The sequence below is a fragment of the Anas platyrhynchos genome, chromosome 1 (genome assembly GCF_047663525.1).
Source record: "Anas platyrhynchos isolate ZD024472 breed Pekin duck chromosome 1, IASCAAS_PekinDuck_T2T, whole genome shotgun sequence".
NCBI lineage: Eukaryota > Metazoa > Chordata > Aves > Anseriformes > Anatidae > Anas > Anas platyrhynchos.
The window spans coordinates 84,799,567-84,817,863 of NC_092587.1; the positions used below are offsets into that span (position 1 = coordinate 84,799,567).

The 18,297-nt window shown below is 46.8% G+C and overlaps 2 protein-coding genes across 6 annotated transcripts in view; one reads left to right on the plus strand and one right to left on the minus strand.

Annotated features, from left to right (window-relative positions):
• GSK3B (glycogen synthase kinase 3 beta) overlaps positions 1-8,078 on the plus strand; it is a 131,111-nt gene extending 123,033 nt beyond the window's left edge. For both annotated transcript variants that reach the window (XM_027449648.3, XM_027449649.3), the window contains one exon: positions 3,706-8,078. In XM_027449648.3, coding sequence (XP_027305449.1) covers positions 3,706-3,773 — 68 coding nt within the window. In that variant the 3' untranslated portion in view covers positions 3,774-8,078. The remainder of the gene's footprint in view (positions 1-3,705) is intronic.
• The window catches only part of CFAP91 (cilia and flagella associated protein 91), a 39,885-nt gene continuing 25,809 nt past the window's right edge, over positions 4,222-18,297 (minus strand). For 2 of the 4 annotated variants that reach the window (XM_027449644.3, XM_072043872.1), the window contains 4 exons: positions 17,988-18,136; positions 16,665-16,756; positions 14,065-14,270; positions 4,222-13,980 (listed from right to left, as the gene is read on the minus strand). In XM_027449644.3, the coding sequence (XP_027305445.3) occupies positions 14,080-14,270; positions 16,665-16,756; positions 17,988-18,136 (432 nt within the window). In that variant the 3' untranslated portion in view covers positions 4,222-13,980; positions 14,065-14,079. The remainder of the gene's footprint in view (positions 13,981-14,064; positions 14,271-16,664; positions 16,757-17,987; positions 18,137-18,297) is intronic. The other 2 variants (XR_011812284.1, XM_072043870.1) reach the window with 2 other exon arrangements.

Below are 18,297 nucleotides of genomic sequence, written 5' to 3' on the forward strand. Positions count from 1 at the left end.
GACAGACAGACAGATTTGGCTTAAAAGATAAGGCTGCTCTCTGAAAACCTAACATCAGGAGGGAAGAGATTCAGCCCGCCCAGTTTATATGCTCTGAATTAGGAGGAGGCAAATTGGCTATTTTAAAATTTAGTGTGTTTGTTTCATGCACTTGGCAGTGTTCTCTGTTTCCCTTTTTTTGCGCATCTGCTGCTCAACAAGTGAGGGGGAAAAAAAGATCAAAGTAGTAAAAGTGATTGAAGGACTACAAAATGCAAACGTGGAGCGTGACTTTAAGCCCTTCTGAAAAATGCCTTCACTTAATGTCACTTGGATGCCTTGCTGAGGAGCCCTGCCAAGGTGCAACAGGCTTAAGGAGTGAGCTGGGTTAAGACAAGGTCTGTTTTCACCCACTGCTTCCCCCCAGTAGAGTTGGGATAGAGCATCTTCCTCCTAGTTCCAAAGCAAAAAACAGCTTGGAAAGAAAATACGAAGTTAAATATTGGGCAACTTTCAGCTTTGTGCTTCTGCTTCTCCTGTCTGACATTATATTAATCTGAGATTATATTAAGCCAGGCAGTACAAGCCCCTTTGCTAACTAGCATGTCCCAGGTCTGCATTTTTGAAAGTTACCCAAAATGGGCAATATTTGTTAACTGGTAGATGCACAGCGGTGATTTCAGTACCAATGCACCAGCAATCCTGGGATCGTGATGTTAAGTGCAGGGGAATTATTGCAGGTAATTTTTAGTGTGAAAAATGTAATCTTTAATTTACACTCCGGTAAAATAAGATTTGGGAAGTACATGGTGTTCCTATTGAAGGAATTACGGAAAATTTTAAATTCCTTTGGCAGGAGAAGAGGGGCAGGTGATTTTCAGAGGCTTCTGTAAGCTCTATGTAGGGATGCATCCATAGCAGACTCTTAGAGGAGTACAGCTGGTGCATTTCAGGCTCACCAGGCTTCAGGTTCTGTGCCGAGCCCTGGTTTCCTACATCCATGGACACTGCAGGAAAAAAGTGGGCTTGTCTCCTACTTCCACTTGTCTCCTCTGTTGCCTTACTCCAAAACTGCTTGCAGTTTTGTTTCTCTGTCTTTGCAGAGAGCAGCACAGCCTGTCAGCACTACAGATCCAATCAGCTAATGCCCTCGTTAGTGTTAATGGGCTTTTTGTGACTGCGTTGGTGTCGGTCTTTGAACCTACAGCCCCTTAGTTCCTTCCTGGGTGGTTTTTAAGGAGCACCGCGTACCCCCTGAGAAAGCAGAGAGATTCCTCAAAGGGAGAAGCTGAATCGAAGGAGAACACTCTGATGAGAGATGGCCTCTTCCCTTTGTTTGAAAGAAGTTTTAGAAATGGGTATTTGAGCCCTAATGTGATTTCCTGCTGCACACATCTGCCCCGTAGCAGAAAGCACAGCCTCGGTGGTGGCACAGGCAGCTGCCTGGCATAGCTGATATTTTAGCAGTGTTCCTGAAGGCCCAGATTTTCTTCTCTCATGCCCAAGTGCCAGTTCCTCAGGGTGACGAGGAGTAACTGAATGCCCAGAGACCCTCCAGTTGCACTCAGCGCTCCAGCAGAGAGCCGCTGAGCCAAGCCCCTGTCTGTTCCCTCCATGCCCCATCAGTGCAGGGTCACAGAACAAGTGGGAATGTCAAAATGCTGCGTTTTCCTGCAGGTTTGGAGCTAGCACAGCCTTGAGCAGCTTGTGCAACCTAGGATGGTTGCACACTGTTGTGAAAAGCCCCCCGTAAACGGGCCTGGGCTGCGTCACCCTATTTCCTCATCCCATATGGTGTGTGCGTATCTCAGGAACTCCCCCTTCGGAGTGATGATAGGAAAGGAGCACGTGTCACATGTGTTACGTGGGGTAGCTCCATCCCCTCCTCTTTCTTCTTTATCTCTGGTTAGTAGCAGTGTAAGGAGAATGATTCCAGCCTCTGCTGTCTTCAGGAATAGGAGATCAAAAGGGACGAGTGGTTTCAGCAAATGAAGTACACGCACTTTTTCGCAGAGAAATCCTCTCTGCCAACAGTGCAGACCCCGGCTGGACTGTGCACGTCAGGCACAGCAGATGTTGCCTTAGCTAGAGTTTATCTGTACCTGAAAGTTAATCTACAGCAGGCACAGTTTAAGGTGGGGAAGCCATCAGCTGTCTGGCTGGGTCACTTTTGATTTTTGTGGTCACCATCAGCCTGTGTGCGTGCATGGCTTGGGAGCTGCTCCTCCAGAGTAATCCCCCACCTAGGAGGACACCTCTCCCGTGTGAGGTTAATTTTCCAGCTAACACTGCCACTGTCACCACGTTGCAGCTCAAGCAACTGCGTGAGCTTTGTTTTTTGTCTTTGATTGCCCTTTTTTGCTGCAGTCTTCTTGAGTTGTCACTCAGCTGGTGCTGCCCATCTCTGGGCTCTCACTCACCTCCTTGCCTTTTCCTCGTGGCTGCACTTCCAGCTTTGGTCAGGGCAATGTGGCTGGGGAGATGGGTCGCATTAACAGGCGAACGTAGGGCATTGCCTTGTGAGCTCTTCTCTGCTGGAGAAGTATTGAGGCACCCCACCGCCCCCAGTTTCATTTTATCTTCCCTATTTTTTGTGCTAGTCCTACCGTCCTTGAGTCCGAGCTTGGTAAATCTGTGCTTTCCTTTTAGGAGCCCTTTTCCCCCTGTCTTTCAAATGCACTGCTTGCCCAGCCTGCCCTCTCCTGTGCTGAGACAAGAAGTCATTTTTTCTTCTTGCGGTATTGATAGCTTTGCAGTTAACCTCTCTTAAATTAACTGGGAGAAATGCACGGCGCTGTCTCTTAGAAAGCCTCACTAAATGCCTTTTTCCAGCCCTGTATTTATTGTGGCAACTATTTGGTGTGTTTAACACTTCATTCGCTTTCCTCTTTGTGACTGTGCTGATCAGGTACTATATAGGATGGCTCCAGATGAAGTCAGTACATTTTTCCCATATAAATTCTTCTAATGTTCAGGAAGCTTTTATTTTTTTAGAGAAAACACCAAATGCATGAGGTTAATTGGCCACCCAGCTGTTCTGTTGTTCCCAGTGTGTTACTGTGTTTATTGGCAGCACGGCTCTTTACTCCATTTCCAGCCTTACTCCAAGCCTGCCCCAGTTAGTTGGAGTGTCCTAAAATAGGGGCCTTTGCGTGTTATTAATGAAGACTCTCCTCCGTTAATTAACCCTTTGTTACAGACTGAAGCAACTCCATTTTTCCCTCCGGAGTGGCACCTGAAAACCCAGTGCATTCCCTTGTGGTGTTTCTTTGCAACCCCTATGTTTTTTGGGATGCCCTTGGGCACATGCCCGTGGCCCGGCGACTTGTCTTTGCGTGGAGCTCCGGCCCTCTCAGAGAAGAGGAGCTGGAGGTTATTCACCGCAGGGACCTGATCCCGTAGCAGCGCCTTTTGCTTGTCTAAACCTACCAGGGCGCAAGATGGGCGATCTCTACCTGGGCCAGGTTGCGTCCCTCCTGCTAAATCCCACCTGGTGTTTGCAGCCCTCAGCTGTCGAAATCAGCTTTCTCCTGCCAAAAGGTCGCCTTCCTACCCTGTCCCCAGAGCAAACGGCTCCGTCAGGAGAGCACCGTAACCAAAGAGCACGGTGGTGGGCGTTGGGGGTTTCCCCGTGCGGCAAATGTCGTAGCTGTTGTTCCTGATGTCTGTGCTGTGGAGGTAATCCTGGTTGTTCTTTCTTTCCTTCCCCTTGCCTGTCATTTGCAGATGTTAATGCAGGAGAACGAGTTCAGACCAATAGTGTAGCTACAGCATCAGCCTCCAACTCCACCTGAACCGGTACCAAGCAGCCAGCTGCACAGGAAAAATCACCAGTAATTTGAGTCTTGCTCAGCAACACTGGTCACATTTGGAAAGAAAATTAAAAAGAGGAAAAAAAACCAACCAACCAACCAACCTGTTCATTTTAGTGTTCAATTTTTTATTATTATTATTGTTGTTCTTATTTAACCTTGTAAAATATCTATAAATACAAACCAGTTTCATTGTATTCTCACTCTGCAGGGTGTCCGGGGCAGGGGACTAGGTGGGGGGAGGAGGGAAAGCGGAGCAATACAACACACCAATGTCTCTCCCCTCGACAATCTCTTCATGTTGGAAGTTTGCTGTTGTGTACTTCAGAACCAGGACTCTTGCCTCATGCCCTCTCCCACAACGGAAAGAAGGAAAAAAACAAAACAAAACAAAACAAAAGAACCCCCCAAACCTCATTCTCTGCTGAAGTTCTTTTTTTTTTTTTTTAACCTCTTTTTTTTATTTTCTTTTTAAGTGAAGTTTCGGACTTTGATGTAGTGCACAGCTTGAATTTGGTCGGGAGCTTAGCAGGGGTCATTCAACAGAGCTCAGCGTTTCGTCTCAGCCGAATCCATGTCCCGGGCTGTCCGAAGAGCTGCCCCCGGCCCGGCTCAGCTCGGCTCAGCGTGGGGCGCGGGCGGCGCGGTAGGAAATAGGTTGCCTAGGGGGGGTCGGGGTGGGGAGGGTTTACCGCGTGTCTACAGCTTTTGAACTGCTAGTGGCAGACTTTTTCCTTTTTTTTAAAAAAAAGCAGTGCTGGCAACGAGGATGCCCGCAGCTTCGTTGCCGGGCAGGTTATATATAATATAATACACACACATGGTGCCAACGCAAGCGCTTGGCTTTGCTGCGGCGGCTCGGCTCGCGTTTGGGCAGGGAGGAGCGGGCGAGCAAAGCCCTCCGAAGGGGGGACGAGGGCGCCCAGCCGGGGGTGGTAAGGGACTCTTTGGAAAAGTGGCCACTGTGAAAAGCGTTGTTTTTTTTTCCAAGTCTCTCAATTCGGACAGGCTTCCCTTTCCCCGAGGTGCGTGCAGGAAAAGGACACCAGGGTTTATAATGTGAACTGTAACAGTCTACTGGTTTATTTTGTAATATTTTTTAACTGCAGCTTTAACTTGCAGGATGCCACATGCTACGGTAGCTCTGATTTTAAATCCACAGCTAGAATCTGTATTTAAATTTCATCTTTTTAACCTCTTGCTTTTTTGATCTCTATTTATTGATGCGCGTTGCCACATTGCCATTATGTTTTTACATTGGTAGAGTATTAATAAAATACACATCGGAGTGCTATCAACAGTAATTTGTACCTGCTGACTTGTAGGAAAGCTGGCTACATTATGAGTGTGTGTGTATATATATTATATAAATATATACATGTATACATAGATACAATACTGTTCCTTTTTGCGTTTTGTCTCCGATCTCCAATCAGTCTGACTGAAGCATGGGGTGAGTGCTTGCTCTAGTCCATCTGTCCAGGGGCCGGGCTTTCCTCCCCGTGAGGCTGAGTGCTGTCTGAGTCCGCGTCTCTGTTCCTCAAGTCAAAGCAATATTCCTCGGGAAGGGCAGGGCGCGGAAGAGGCTTTGGAGACCCCATCTTGCCGCCCGGGCCTTCACGCTCCCTGCAGAGAAACTTCAGCCGCCTTGCTCGGTGCTCACGGGCGGTGCTGTGCCCTGCGGATCCCCGAGGCAGTTGCTGGGGCCGGGCAAACCTTTGTGTGGCCTGGCAGTAGCGGCTTCGGCAACCTCGGCCACCGCAGGGCAGCAGGGGTTTTGCTCAGCAGCTGGGCGCGTTTCCCTCTTGTACATTTTACCCCGTTCCTATGGGATTTCATTTTTATTTTTTATTAATTTTTTTTTCGGAAACTTGTCTCCTAGCAGCCCTGGAGCTGTTAACAAGCCCTGCCTTCCCCGTCCTGCCTGATAAAACAGTGGATTTTTGGGGAGGGAGGAGCTGTTTCAAGAGGCGAGCGAACGCCTACCGTGAAAGCCCTTACGTTACGCTCCTCATCAGTTTGCTGTTGGACAGAAACCACGTGTGTGTGTATATATATGTATATACATATATATATACCTTAAAACAGCTGTCGTTAAATTCTGGCTGACTGTAAAAAGACAGCACACCAACATTTAAAAAAAAAAAAAGCTGAAGGCTTTCAAAACCCTCTCGCGCGCGGGTGTGATTAAAAGGGCTGAGAAGCAGCTTAATGCCAGCACAGCTAGCGAGTGTCCCGCAAGGTAAGTTCAGGGGCTTGGTTGTGACCCAGTGATCCAGATAGGCGCAGGAGACCCGCGAAGTAGGGCAGAGGCAGGGTGTGTGGATCTGCTGTGTAGGCGAGACTGCTGAAGCATCGGCCATAGGCGCTGTTATTTGGAGGCAGTAGATTACCACGTCTTTAAAAAAGAGAAAAAAAAAGAAAAAAAAAAAGGCAAAAACGATGAAGAAAAATTGCTGCTTGTTCCAGGAATTGTGGCTTTCTCTCTTCTTGTATTATTATTATTTTTTTTTTTTCATTTTCTTTTTGGTCATTTTATCTTCCTTTAAGACTAGCGGAGGAGAGGGAAGAGCTTTTCTCTCTGATCTTGTGACTGTGCAGGCGTCTGTGTGTCTTGTGTGGGTGTTAGCTGGGGAGGGTCGGGGCGCCCCTGTGGTTTTATTTTTTTCAAGGATCATGGCAGGATCACGAACTCTTTTATACAAGTTAGATCCAGGTCTTTGAATAACCTTTTTTTGTAAATAAGAAGAAAAGAAAAAAAAACAACAACAACAAAAAACCACAAAGCTCCTCACCAAATTCAAGCTTGTACATTATTATTTTTTGGTTGTTTTTAAATTTTGAGTTTTATTGTTTTGTATGTAAATATGTGGACCCAGGAACTGTTATTAATGAGCAAAAAGTTACCGTTCAGGGCAGTGATTCTGTTTAATAATCAGACAAAATGTAGACGAGCTTTTTAAAGCCATATAGTTTTAACTCTGTACAGTAGGTACCGGCCTGTATTATTGTAACAATAACTCTAGCGATGTATAGTGTATCTATATAGTTTGGAGTGCCTTCGCTTCCATGATTTTTTGGATTTTATTTCCCTTTTTTTTCCCCCCCTCCTCGATTAACAACGTCTCCCACACACAGCCGCATCTTTGCTCCCCCCCCCCTCACCCCCTCCCTGCTTTCTAACTCTTTGAGTGCTGTAAGGTTTCAGTGATACCATGACCCGTAGTGGAACGAAAAGGAAAAACCATCGCCGCCCTCCCATTTCATTCGAGCCGTGGCTTTGCTCTGGATGCTCCCAAGTCGCCCGCCCTGCCCTGTCCTCCCCCTTCCTTCCCTTGCTAGCAGCGACCGGTTTCGTTCTGCGCTCGCCGCCGGAGGTAGCCCAGCGGCTCGCGGCTGAGCTCGGCTTTGCTCGTCTGTCCCCAGTCCTGCGCCCAGAACTTTTTCTGGACGGCAGCAGCTTCCGCGAGGCTCGGTCCTTCGGCCCCCCCCCCGGGGGCTCCCCGCGCCCACCCGCCCCCCTTCTCCGGTCACGTTTTTATTTTTATTTTTTTTCTTCGTGAGATGATGAATTTAGCATTACTTCTTCGGTTTCTTCTTGTGCCCAGCACGAAGGCCTTGTTTCTGAAACTAGTCCGCTTGTGTTTACTACCTTGTTAGTATTCCACATAAAGATTGTCTTGAATGGGAAAACACTTAACTCTTTTACCAAACCAAAGGTTGCTGTTTTATTTTGAAGCATCTCGTGTTCATTCCGGTGAAGCAGAGGCTGCACTTTTTCTGGTGACACGAAGGTCAGTGACGTCAGGTTGGTTTTGGACAGTCCGCTCAGAGCTGTTACTCTTACTTCCTTCTGTTTCGGGCTTGTTTTTTTTTAACGAAAGTGTGGTCTTGATCTGTCCTTTGGCAACGCCACGACTGCGTAGGTCTCTGAGACGGAACTGATGGCGGTCGGTGTCCCCCGCGGGACGCCCGACCGAGACACTGCTGTTCTTAATACCGAACTCGCCTACCTTACTAGGACAAAAACCGAGCTACAAAAGGAAATTGGCTAATCGAAGATCCCCGATCACTTTTTCCGGTTATTTTTTAAGCAAAGCTTTGCCTAACAAGCGTAGCGGCAGGTGCCTGCAGCGTGCGGCTGGTGAGCGCGTGCAAAAAAAAAAAAATTTCCCCCAGGTTTTCAGTGCTCCCTGCAAAAAAGCAGACGCAAAGCAGTCTGACGGACTCGCCTGTGCGAGGGGCCTCAGCCACTGAAGATTAAAAAAGAGAAAAAAAAAAAAAAAAGCCAATACCGAAAAGCACAGTAGAGTATTCAGTCTGGGGTCTACCTTTCGGAGACTGTGAGAAGGTGTCCCTGGGGTCCCGGTGTCTTTCCACGGGGCTTTTAGCCAGTTTTGTCCATAGTTCGCTTCGTTTTGCAACACTGCAATAACAGCAAAACGACCAGAAAGGAAAACAGTACCTAAGGGGTTAGCTTGAGAAAAGTAGCTTCCTTGTGTTGGTCTTTCTCAATTTATTTTTAATATATATATATATAAAATATATTTATATATATATAATTTGCTTGCCTGTAAAATTTGCGTTCATTAATGTGTTGCTGATGGATCACTTGGGCCTGTACACACCAATTAGCGTGACCACTTCCATCTTAAAAACAGAAATCTAAAATATATATATATATATTAAGGACTGTGGGTTGTATACAAACTATTGCATACACTTGTGCAAATCTGTCTTGATTTAAAGGAAAAGCAAAACCTGTATAACATTATTACTACTTGAATGCCTCTGTGACTGATTTTTTTTTTCATTTTAAATATAAACTTTTTTTGTGGAAAGTATGCTTAATGTTTTATTATTTCCCCCGCCCCATTCCCCTTGTAAATACGTTTTGTTCTGTGTGACTCGGTTCGGAAATAGTTAACTGGTACTGTAATTTGCATTAAATAAAAAGTAGGTTAGCCTGGAAATGAAATTTAAAATTACAAAGTGTGTGGTCTTTATTTCAAAATCTTGCCCCTTTCTTTCCTCCTCCTTTCTTCCTTCTCTGCCCCTTGTTCCTTGCCCTCACACCTCTTTCCACTCCGCAAGAATAGGTGGACATTGAATCTTTGTAATAATGATAAAAATAAAAAATTAAAAAAAAAATAAAGACACAAGAAATAAGCATGTTTTCTTAAATGAGCTGTGTTATTCCATGATATTTTTCCAAGAGGTGCCAGCTTGTTGTCTCTGATGCCATTTGATTTGATGGAGAGAGGAACCCTGGGACATGATAACACAAACTAAAACCAACCAATCTTCCTTTGCTGTCCACCTATAGATAACAAACCTAAGAACCTGTGTAAACTGCTGGCTTTGAATACTGCACTCATTGTTTTGATTTTCGTTTCACGATTTTTATTTTTATTTTTAATTTGGTCCCATTAGTAATGTTATTTGGTGGTGATCTGTAAAGTTTGTCAAGACCACGTCCAGTGGACCGTTCCTCCAGCAAATCAGCACGTAGCTATCTCTGAGTTGGGTTTCCGGTACTGGATAATGTATGTATTAAACATGACATGTCTATTAGCGCAAAAAGTAAAAAAAAAAAAAAATAAAATTAAAAAAAGAATAAAAAAAAAAAAAGAATAAAAAATCCTTTTTTTGGGCTGGCTGACCTGGCCGAATCCATTCTGTCGCTATCCTAAAGGCTAGATGCAAGGTCATGTGACTGCTGCTTCAATAAAAACAAATTTATATTGCACAGAGGCTCCTCTTCCTTTCTTCCTGGGACGCGAGCGCGCTCCGGCCCCGACGGAGCCCCCCGGAGCCCCCCAGCCTCCTGCGCCCATCGGCTGCGGCCTCCTGGTGGCCTCGGGTCATTACGTGACGTGGGGACCTCGGGTGAAGGGGTGACACGGTGGAGGGGCACTGCTCCTGTTCTGTGGTCCTTGGTGCTCTGGAGGGTTTTTGGGTGGCTGGGGGACGAGACCGGGATGTCATCGGTCCCACAGTGTCGCTGGGGGATCGGCTGCTGGGACCGGGGCTGCTCTGCTCGAGGGCGGCCCGTCGCATCTCCAGGACGTCGCTGTTTGACCTGCAGAGCCTTGTCGGGTGAGTTCGCGTTGAATTTTGTCGTTTGTCACAACCCTCGGTAATTTGGGGTCGTGGGTGGTTGTCCTTGAGCACTGTGGAGCTGCCTGAGCTGTTGCCTCTGAACTCCTCTCACCACAAACGCCCCTTGGCCCAAGTCACCTTGTCGCTTCTTGCTGACTGGAAGGGCGCCTTCAGCTCCTTCATTTCCTTCTCATCATTCCCTCTGTACCTCCACAATTGTTTTTAATACTTTCCTTAAGTGGTGGGTGCCAAAACTGGCCAGAGATTTCCTATGAGTCTCCCCAGTGTCCAATGCAGACCTAGTGCACCTGTGTCCTATCTGAGGACTGCATTCACCCTTCCGTGTGGAAGGCTGCAGTTGTCCATCGCTCTTTGCAATCCCTGCAAACGTTATCGATGGGACTTTTACAGCTTCTTCCCAATCACCCTTTAGAAAGAAGTAATAGAAAACCTGAGCGTTGAGGACCAGGCCCTGTGCAGCCTTCCAGGGAAGAGTTGTCTCACCATTCCTTGTCTGAAAGGAATTTTAGGCTTACCTAATTTGAGGTTTACCTAATTTTAGGTTTACTCCAGGTTTACCTGTCCATAAAATGGGTTCAAGTCCACATCCTTGTGGGCCGTGATGCCCTCAAATCCCTTTAGAAGCTAACCCAGCCCCACAGCAGCACCAAGCTGTGTGCATTGGCACCGTCTGTATCAACCAAACTCCCAACCACTGAGGGTGAAACTAGAAGTCTGCACTCCTCTCCTCTGAAGATTTTTGTTTCATGCATGGGAACGGGTCGGTGGCTGGAAGCTGGTTCTGCTGGAGGTGACAAATTTGGGGCCTGCACAGCAACCAGAAACGGTTTGAGTAGAGGTTGGAAAATCATGTGGGCTGGCGGATTCAAAAGGTGAGGGACCAGCGTGGCTTTTGCAAAAGGCTTTAATTACAAGTGCTGGCTATTACTGACTCATAGGAGGAAAAAAAAAAAAAAAGAGAGAGAGAGATTCATTGTTAGGTTCATTGTTAGCTTGGTCCTGCAGCTAGTTAAGGAGAGAGGAGCGGATGCAGCTCCCCAGTGCTGTGGGAGCTGCTGCCTTCCTAATGCTGGGGAGGTGAAGTGGTGAGAAGACGCTGCCCAAGTGGGATATTTAGGAAAGCAGAAGGCTGTGTGATGCAGCAGCAGTGGTTAAACATTTCAAGCCTCTCGCTGCATCTGTATTCCGAGCACCGGTGCTGTTCGGGCTCGGCGCTGGCGTTGTCACCAGGAGCAACAGCACCGGCTCCTTGCTGCGCAGCTGCAGCGAGCTCTGCAAGCGGCAGGCAGGGAGCTCCCCGTGCTCCCTCGTCCCGGGAAGTTCCTGCCAAAACAGTTCCTGCATCCCTGGCGGGGTGGAGTGCTCAGGTAGGGACCCAGGGCTCTTCTTCCAGGAGGCCAGCTGTGAGAGGGCTGAACTGAGCCCTGTAACGCAGCAGGCAGAGCCTGAGTGCTTGTGGGACCAGGAGCAGAGCAAACGGCAGTGCTCAGAGCGCGCTCTCAACAGCAGCAACTTTGTGATGGTCGTGTGGCTTTTAAGGGAGGCAGGAGAGAGAGAGGAGCAGGGGTTTGTTGTGTTTGTACGCTGACAAAAATGAAGAGAGAGTACGTGTCTGGGGGATAAGGTGTGCTGGCTTCACGTTATCCTACAAATAGTCCTTTTTGCTGCCCAGAACTGTAGTTACTGCAAAAGGATCTCCTCTTTCCACATGGCAAGAGCTGTATCAGCAGGGAAGTCCTGAGCCTATCTGCATTTTACTCCAAAAAGCCCGATTTTTAGCTATTCTCAGTGCCCGTGAGCTCGGTCCAGCCGGGCTCCCACACCTGTCAGGACGCAGAGAGGCCGGCTCCCGGTGGGCAGCTGCTGCAAGGAAAGCAGGACGAGGAGAATTCCCCCAGTGTCTCCATTTATTGGTGCAGCCCTGGAGGCATCTGCTGTGTTTGGTTCGGACCCGGGCTCCTCCCCGGGGTCGTTCTGGTTCCTGCTCGGAGGGAATAGTGCATTCTTGTGCTGCTGATTTACGATCCCAGCTCCCTCTCACTGTGCTCATTTTCCTCTCTCCAAGCACATTCTGCAAAGCCCGAAAAAGCCCGCACATGACAATGGAAAAGCAGCTTCCCGCAGGAACCCTGCCATGGCCTTCGGTCTGTATGCAACGCGATGTCATGTGGAAGAGATGGCTTCACCCTGGCAGCGCCCCTTAACTCCTAACAGGAGCCAAGACATTTATAGCTCAGCCTCTGCATAGCACCCTGAGTCCCCTGCCCCCTCGCTGGCGGGCAGAGGGCTGTCTCCCTGGAGAAGACCGGGACGCTGCAGCCCACGTTCGTTCCCACACCTGTTAGAATGCTTCTTCTCTTTTTAAAACCACGTCAGACGGCGCACTGAGCCACCGGGAGGATATTTATTTCTACACGCAACCTCAGGAATACAGTAAATGCTTCACTGGATTGGTCTTCCTGTTCTACTCTTTTGCTGCATCAAGTTTTCCATGTCTCTCTTATTACACTGGATCTTGTGATTCATGTTATCCCCTCTCTTTCAACCAGGCTAAATTTGTCCAAGGTGGCCTGAGGCAAAAGAGCCAGTACCCTACACAGCTTCTCCTCCCACGCCGTGGAGAGTTTCTTTTTATGTTGCTGCATTTGCTACCTTCACTTCTAGTGACTAGCGAGGCATGCCGGAGGCGTTTTCCCAAATCCCCCAAACCTACCAGGCTCATCCTCGCAGAATCCTAACCAAAACTCACCTCCCAGCTCCGACTCCTGCTGGGTTTTGCAACGTTTACAGAGGCTGCCTGCCCCCTCCGGTCCCCCAGTGCCCCTGGTTCGGTGATCGAGAGCCCAGCAATGGTTTCATGGAGCAGCTCTGTTTCCTCTCCCCAGTTCTCATGTACAGCTCAGTGGAACACAGGGCTATCAGTTTCAGAGAAATGATGGAAGGACACTGATACCAGCCCATTATCACATTAGCATTGAGAGCTAACACTGCTGTTTATTGCAGGAGTTGTAGCCAGAGCACCAGTGAGTAAGCATTTTGGGTGTTTAGCTGTGGCTACGCCTGCCCCTCCAAAAACCTGGCGCATCTGATGCTGGTATTGGCGTAAATGTACCTTTGAGATGCTAAACCCACAGACCTGAGGAGTTTTGACAGGTGAGTGCTTGAGAGCTGAGCAAGCCCCTGACAGCTCTCTGATCAGATGCACTGCGCTTGTCTGCAGCCTGCTGGTTTCTGACATCCTGAGCCGGAGCACCCCCGTGCTTGCAAACAAGGCAAAGCCAGCATCCTCTCTGCACAGCCCCCTGGAGACGGAAAGGCAGAGTGACTAATGCTGCTCTAAGAAATCAGATTCTTTCCAGAATTGTTCTCAAAAAAGCAAAAAGAGGTCAGCCCAAAGAGCAAAATCTTTGAAAAAGCCGTAAGAGCTGGCTAATGGGTCCTTCACCAAGGCACACCAGCCCCAGTGTCATTCTGCTGTCACCTAGCTTTGGTTATTAGTGACAGACACTGCCTGGTTGGCAGGAACCACTCTGCTGAGGGCAAGAGCACCTTTTCTTTATGTGAGCATCTATGTGAGAGGATGATGCAAGCCCTCACCCCTATTAGTAGCTTGCCAAGGACAGTTTTCATTCAACCACAATGCTTATTAATAGTGGTGCTCACACAGCAAGCCGCTCTTTGCTTTACTCCGCTAAGGAAATCAGTGGGACAGGCCTGAGAAAAGACTCCCTGTTCGGTCTCAATGCAAGATTTCCCACTGCTGGAATATTTTTTCATTTAACATGATTGATAAAAGGAAATACCATCAAAAGCTCAGGTGCAGATCTCTGTTGGCCTGTGGCAGGAAGACAAACAAGGAGCGCTAACACTGGTCTCTCACTCAAGCTTCTCTTAGTAATTAGAGGAGGAAAATTCGCTTATGAGGTCCAGAGCTGGTTGGGGGGCTGGGCTTGGACTGGGGCTGCCACACTGAAATGTACAGAGCGTGGTTCCAGGAGAATATTGCTGGTGGGCAGCAGGAGGGACAGCCCAAAGGAGAGAGAGGTGCTTTTGCATTCTGGATGCCCTGTAAAAAAAAAGCAAATATAATGCGCTTCCCTTTCTTTCACCATGCTCTGAGTTCAGGTCGCAGAAGGGAAAGGAGACTCACCTTGCTCATCTGTCTCTAGGAGGCTGTGCCATCCTTGTCTGGCCCATCAGAAGGGCTCAGACCACCACCTGTCCCAGCTGGAGGATCTCCCTCTATCCTGCTGGCAGACGTCTCCTGCTGTAGTGCTGGATCAGCCAATAACTCTTCCGTGCTTCTGTGGATTATCTGATGGGCAGCGTAGATGTGCTTTCTCTGGGACTGCCTCACTGTGCGTAAAAAGAGGTAAGGCTTTTACTTGGAAATGTACTGCAAAGCGTTCTCCGTAGGGGCGATGGGAGGGGTAGCTCTTAGCCCTTCTGCAGCTACAGAAAAGCCTATTTCAGGAAAAAATCACGCCCTGCTAACTTTGGCTGAAAGCGTTCTACTGCCACCTAATAGCAGCAGCCAACTTTGCATTTCACTTTGAAGATGAGCTCCCCCCCACCACCAGTGTAAAGCCTTGTGCAAGTGTTTCCCTTTCCAGTTCAGGGCATAACTGCTCAGGTTATCAGGCTTTAAATTAACTTCTTCCAGTGTCCATTAATTGCAGCAGGTTTCTAGAAGACTGCAGCTGAAATCTGCTCTCTCCTGTGTTATGATTTTGCCTGCACTGAGAAAGAGTTGAAGTGAGACCTGGAGGCAGTACAGATTCATTAAGCCACCTGCCTGATCATCTCCCTTTTGCTACTGTAGGATTGTTGTTTACTGCGTTTTATGTTTTTCAGCCAATCTAATATTGATAAGCCAATATTGGGTAATTCCTGCTTTTATGCATTGGAACAGGAGAAAGAGAGGGGAAAGGAGAGGAGAAGAGTCTAGGTAACAGCAAAACAGAGATGGTTAAGGGAAAGCTAAAGTGCAGGCAAAGACTGAGCTTGGAGGCCCTCAGATCTTTGTTACACAAATAGACTTGCTCCTCTGGCAGGCCAGACAACTGTGCTCTCAGATCACTCCCTGCTAGTTCCAAGGAAGGTGTGCGCTCAGGAATGTGCCAGCTTGATAAAACACACAGATTCATAATGAATAATCTGGCTCACTACAGGGAAAGCTTTAAAAACTGCCACAGAAATGCAGTACATTGATGTACTCATGAGATCTAATGACATTCTTTGATAATATTCCCTTTGGATTTGTATGGAATAGTTACTGCTTCTGCTCCTCCGAAGGTCTCACCGTGCAGGAGATTTATGGCAGGGCCTGTTTATCAGAGAATACATTTGGTATAATTCAGTGAGCTCTTGTGATGGCTTCTGTCACAAGAGTATTGTGGCAAATTTCACCTGCACACGTTTGAAGGAGCTCTTGTACTTTTATCACCTATTGCTCTTGCTCTTCTTTTAGGCTCCATTTTAATTTTGCCTGCGTCTAGCTCTCCTTTCCAGGCAGATCCACTCTAGCTGTCTCGTATTTTGAACATTTTCTTTTTTCCTCTGCAGCTTGGGAGGTGCTTTGTCCATCAGCTGATGTTTTATTTAAGCTTAGTGTGTATTCCCTTCCTTGATGGTAGCTCTGTACGTCCAGAATCCAGAATCCAGCTCTGGGTAGCCTGCTCTCCTTTCTGAGGCAGGCTAACCTGTGTGTGTTAGTACCTGAGCTGCAGGCTTCATTGACTAAAATTACATCATCCTGCTTTGGTAGGCTTGCAGAAGCAAGGCTGAGCAGAAAAGAGCTGATTTAAGCTTACATAGAACTGCCAGCTGCTGGATAGATACTGCTGTTGTGATAAATACACAAACCAGGAAGAAAGAGGTTTGTACAATTCATAGATGACAAAATGCGTTTGCATGATTTGTATTTTAATTTAAAAAAAAAAAAAAAGAAAGAAAAGAAAAAGCAATAAAGTGAGTGCCTTTGTTCTCAAGTCAGAGAAGTATAATAAGGCAAGGACCACTTCAGACGCTGCAGTGATACAACTGCTTTTCTTAAGTTATATCCACTTGGACTGGTTTAGTCATAGTCTTCTGAGTATGCAGGTCAGAGGAAGCCTCTGAGTTAAAAACAGCCACCCATTCATGATCCTTGATGTAATACATGGGTTTCCAGTGTCTTCCCCTCTCTATTTTGACAGGTACTATTCCATTTTGACTAAACAGAAATATCCTTTAAAATTGCAAAATTATCTCCTTAAAGCTTGATAGTGCTACAGTCAACCCTAAAACCTTATTTTTGATTCTAGTTCTCAACCAACTGGGGGGAAAAAGCATGGGAAATCATGTAATCTTCCTTTCACAGATGGAATATATTTAAGTAATCTGCTTGGTAAAGAATTCTACAGATTTTACAAATTGCCATATCATAGACAATTCACAACCATGCTGCACTTACAGACTTTTTTTCAGTTTGTTTTTTGGAGGTACAATGGATTTTTTTCAACACATGTACTTTTATTGTTGCAGTTGCATCAAATTGCATCAGATCTGAATTCAGGCTATCATTTTAAAAGACTAAAGCCCATGAGAAATTGGTAAAAAAGGATCATAGGGCTTAACTTCCTAACTGCAGAGTGCAAAAGATGTATCTCAGAGAACTGAGATAACCCTTGACACTGCATTTTTCCTTTCAGTGAGCTGAAGTGAGGAGGGTGAAGCAGTTGAGGAACAGCATAAAACTGGACTCCTTACCTTTCTCTCTGATAGAGGTTTTCTCAATCTCCGGGATCAGGAAAGCATAAACCAGCTCTGCTACAATCTCTTCTGACTGTAGGTGAGTTCGACTAAAGAACAGATGCATAGAGTGATATTAGTATTTTATAACTTGCTTTCCAGATTACCTCTGCAAACACACAACTCCCTTGTAAATATTCTCACTATTTCCAAGAGAGTGCATTGTCATGGCAGTAATTGTCAGCTGAGTCTCTGTTTATCCTATAAACTGGTGCACTGCGATGGCAGTGTGACTATTGTCCTCTGCACTGCCCTGCCAATATGTTCAATACTGCATTGGGAAAGCAGTATTTATGGGGCTAAGATCACCCTAGACTCCTCATCCTCCAAGGTATTTAGGAGCCCAGCTCTCACAGATGACAAACTGAGTTAGACACACACATAGCTCCAAGGATTTGGGTCTTTCACAATTTAGTTTTTGGCCCTTTGCTGAGTTTGCTAAATTCTTTCCTTTTGTGACTTTGCATTTGGCTGGTCCCCATGTTCTTTTCCATGCCAGTGCTTGGTGGGTTCCCAATTGGCCCAAGGGCTGCATGCATTATCTACGCTTCATTCTCCCCAAGGATTTTGACATTCTGGTTGTATTCATCTGGTTACAAAATACACAGCTGCTGTACCATAGGAGAGTCACTGTGTCATTGGGATTTTTATGGCTCCGTTCCAAAAAAAGAGCATAGAAACTGAATCGGAGGTTTGGCAGGTCCTAAAAAGTATTCACTGCCGATGCCCCAGCCAAACACAAGACTGTGGTGTTCTCAACAAGTTACTCTACCCAGAGCGCTTTGTCAGGCAGCCATCAATATGACTGACCCCCATGGAAATTGGCAGTTTCTTAAAGAACAGCCACCCCAGAATGAGACTGCTGTACAGCTGTATCTTTAGCATCTCTTTCAAACTGATTTTCTGTAGTACTGTAAATAAATGAAAAGACCAGTATGAATGGGGTATTGCTTTAGGCAGTTCCCAGATTCACTTAAAGCTCAGTCACAGCATCACATTGGCATGGAGAAGTCTAAAAAGGGTGATTCACAGATCCCACAAGAGATTTGCAAAGGGATTCTGGCGCATGCTGTATAGGAATAAAGCGCTGATGGATTTATACGTGTGTACCAGATAGTAATGGTGTGGTTCCCATACAGCAGTCACACTAAAGAGGTGTTCATGAACAGTACCGCTCTACCCTTCCTGTGTCTTAAATTATACATGTAACCACAGGTGCAGACAGTTAGGCAGGCTCTACACGGCTAGAAGTGGCCTCCAGTGTGTCTTTTAAGAACATACCAACTTTCCATTTCATAAGCAATGTCATTGATTTCTACTGCCATTCTCTGAATCTCTTCCCTGGCTTGTTCTTCAGCTGTGTTCTCCATGGTACTCAGGATAATGTCTTCCAAGTAGGAGTCAATAGTGCTCTGCTGCACCTTCACCACCTGGAACAAACACCAAGGTGTTATTCTTACTGCCTACTGCTTTGCTAAGAGGATGGAACCAGATTTCTGGAGAAATAAGAACAACAGGTTTTCACCAGATGCTCTTAATTTCAGGCAGACCAGCCTGCGGTTTGGTTTCAGAGGTGCTTTCTGTGCACAAT